This window comes from Mytilus edulis, chromosome 14, assembly GCF_963676685.1.
Source record: "Mytilus edulis chromosome 14, xbMytEdul2.2, whole genome shotgun sequence".
NCBI lineage: Eukaryota > Metazoa > Mollusca > Bivalvia > Mytilida > Mytilidae > Mytilus > Mytilus edulis.
This window is the reverse complement of record NC_092357.1, coordinates 40040637-40043856: the sequence shown is the minus strand read 5'-3', so window position 1 is coordinate 40043856 and position 3220 is coordinate 40040637. Positions and strand designations below refer to the sequence as shown.

The following is a 3220-nucleotide window of genomic DNA, read 5'->3' as shown; positions in this document are numbered from 1 at the left end:
GGGTCCCCTGTCCTCAGTTCCTTTGACTTTTTTTTATAAAGGATCCTAGTTTATTCACTTGTGTTGGTGTTGATGCACTGTTAAGAACCTGAATGACAAATTACGATACATTAACATGATAAATGTACTATTGTTACAATATAGTGTTTAATTATCATACATACCTTTCCGTAGATGATGACATAACTAGACTTATTCCTCGTCTTCAATTCAATCAATGTGGCAAAATCTGTTTTAAATAGTTTGTATATGAATATCTATAGTCCGTTCTCTAAATCTTGAGAACACTGCATGATAATATTTGGCTGTTTTTATCAGTTACAAGACAAGGATTGTGTAAATGACATGTATTTAATGTATGATGTAAGTTTCATGTCGGTAATAAAATAAACCAATTACATTGTTAAAAAGAAAAATGCGCTACATGTATCAAAAAGAATACATGATCTAATTTATTTTGTATTTTGTTATTTTGAAAATATTTCTAATTTCACTAAGAGAAGATAATTTATACATGTTGTAAGAAACATTGAACAGTTGAAAAATGGAACAAACTATAATAAATAGATAAGATATCACGTGTGTTTTTGACGCATTGGTAGTAGACTGTAAAACTAAATGTCTCATCGATGGATTGATTATACATCCAAAGAAGTGTAAAACATGTCACGGAATAAAGAGTAAGTAATGATAAAATTTAGCTAATTATTTGATTTGAATAAAAAGCAATTTCTTCTGAAACACTAGCATGACTAGTTGTTAAAAGTTATTGCACGTACCTACTTTTAATTGAGTTTGTCATAAAACTTTATTCTAAATGTTTTTGTAAGCTAAAACAGATTTTCAGTCTTTTGCTAATATTGATAAAACCATATCAATTTCAATAATGCATAAGCCACACGCGACGTTTTATTTAAACAGGATTGATTCATAACACCAAAATCTAACAATTTAAAGATACAAAGTGCATTAAGCCTGGATAGGTAATAAAAAGGAATATTTGATAAATGTCCTTTATCAGTATCAAATTTCCGATATAAATAAGCCACAAGTTCTTATGGATGCGGCGAACTTGTTTGCTTTTCCTACTTTGTAGAATTGGTTATTTCAAGCATAAATGTCAAGGTTTGTCATAATGAGAAAAATCTAGTTTAATGTAAAATAAAATCAACAATTCGATCAAAGTTTCGAACAACAATCTAAATTCATCCGCATCCTTATAGAATATTTAGTTGACCAATAAATGCTAAAATATATTTATCTCATCTGTCCATAAACAGTTGCATATGATATAAGCCAATCAATAAAAATTTGTAGGAACATTCACTCATTTATGACAGAAATGTGATGATCAACGAATAATCGAAGTAAAATTTTTAAATGTGTTCAATATAAAAATCGAAAAATTGCTTCTTTCATTTAAACTTACCGCATTTAAATGTTATATGTTTGTATTAAAATCCTATCGTTTGATCGATTCAATTATGCATTAGATATAAGTCTAACGATTTGGATAAAATAAAAATAACATTGCAATGCAGTATGTTAAAATAAAGGAAGTAATTTTTTTATTTCTATATTCAACAAAAAATGGAAAAATTTATAACAGTTTGCCATTTATTCTGTCATTTCGATTCATGTATATATATATATAGAGAGAGCCCAGGTGGTCGTGTGGTCTAGCGGGACGGCTGCAGTGCAGGCGATTTGGTATCACGATATCACAGTAGCATGGGTTCGAATCCCGGCGAGGGAAGAACCAAAAATTTGCGAAAGCAAATTTACAGATCTAACATTGTTGGGTTGATGTTTAGACGAGTTGTATATATATATATATATATATATATATATATATATCAGTCTAAAGATTTGCACAACGTTGTGCAAATCTTTAGACTGATATAATTTTTTCCTTATCTGCATAGTATCGCCAATTCTAGACGATCCGGTACATAGTAAATTTGCTGGTTGGTCCTTTTTATAGACTTTTATATATATATATATATATATATATATGCATATGATAAACTAAAAAAAAAGTTAATACGAAGATGTCGTTTTAATGACCTATTAGTATAAATCAATAAAGAACAATCTTCTGATTGTATTTTTTAGAATAAGAATAGTACTTATTGGCTGTACGGGTGTTGGTAAAAGTTCCGTTGGAAACACACTACTCGGAAAGAAGGAATTTGAAGAATCTGCGGCAGCAAATTCCGTCACTTCGAAATGTGAAGTTGGTGAAGGCACAGTAGGAACAAGACATATAAAAGTTGTTGATACACCCGGTCTCATAAGTTCCGATGGGACAAACATGATTTCTAAACTAGAGGGATTTTTCAAATGTCTTGATCCTGGTCCGCACGCAATTATCATTGTAATTGCACCTTTCAGAGACTCACACGCGGAACGTGAGGCTTTGGAAGATTTGCGTACTTTTTTTGGCGATGACAATTTTCTTGATTTTACCATGCTTGTTATGGTAAGGAAGTCTGATATCATTGGTGAATTCGGAGAATCTAAAGACATTACAGAGTTTATCAATCAGAAATCTGCAGAAAATGTAAAACAACTTTACATGCAATGTAAAGAACGGATCGTTGCTGTTGAAAATAAACAAAAAATGAGTGAAAGACAAAAAGAGGCTGAGAAGGTGTTTGAGGTAATAGACAATATGGACGGATTTTATGGTCATCATTGTTTTAAAAGAACATCGGAAGTAATAATGCAACACAAGGAATTAAAAGAAAATGCCAAGGAAATTGCAGATTTAAAAGAACAGGTCAAAAAACTTGAACTGGAAAAAAACAAGAAAAAATGGTTTTATTTTTTTTAAACTCGATATTAGACAGACAGTCTTGAAACAAATATACAACTAAGAGTGCTGATATTTCTAAAAAATATGAACAGTTTAGACCACTGGTCATACTAGTATCAAAGCTTTAAATTGACAATTGTCATCAGTTTTCTGTGTCAAGTTTTTAAAATTGTTGTTTTTCATTTTGAATCTTTTTTTCTTTTTCATTTTTTTTTATTCTTCTTGCTCATAGTTACTGGTGGCAATATAAGGTTGTTAAATGAAGTTATTGATTTTATATACGGTACGATTGAGTGATTGACAACTGCTTTATTGCTATATACTGGCTCTAGTGTTAATATTTATGTTCTTATTCAATGTATATACGGAAATAAATTGCTTTCGTATTAATATTAAGAAATA

At 30.0% G+C, this 3220-nt stretch overlaps 1 protein-coding gene across 1 annotated transcript; it reads left to right on the top strand.

The window, feature by feature from the left end:
- Positions 1 to 663: 663 nt before the first annotated feature.
- Positions 664 to 2836, top strand: LOC139504193 (GTPase IMAP family member 4-like). The gene is made up of 2 exons (XM_071294259.1): positions 664 to 680; positions 2116 to 2836. The coding sequence occupies exons 1-2, from the start codon at positions 664 to 666 to the stop codon at positions 2834 to 2836; spliced, it is 738 nt and encodes a 245-aa protein (XP_071150360.1).
- The last annotated feature ends 384 nt before the right edge of the window (positions 2837 to 3220 follow it).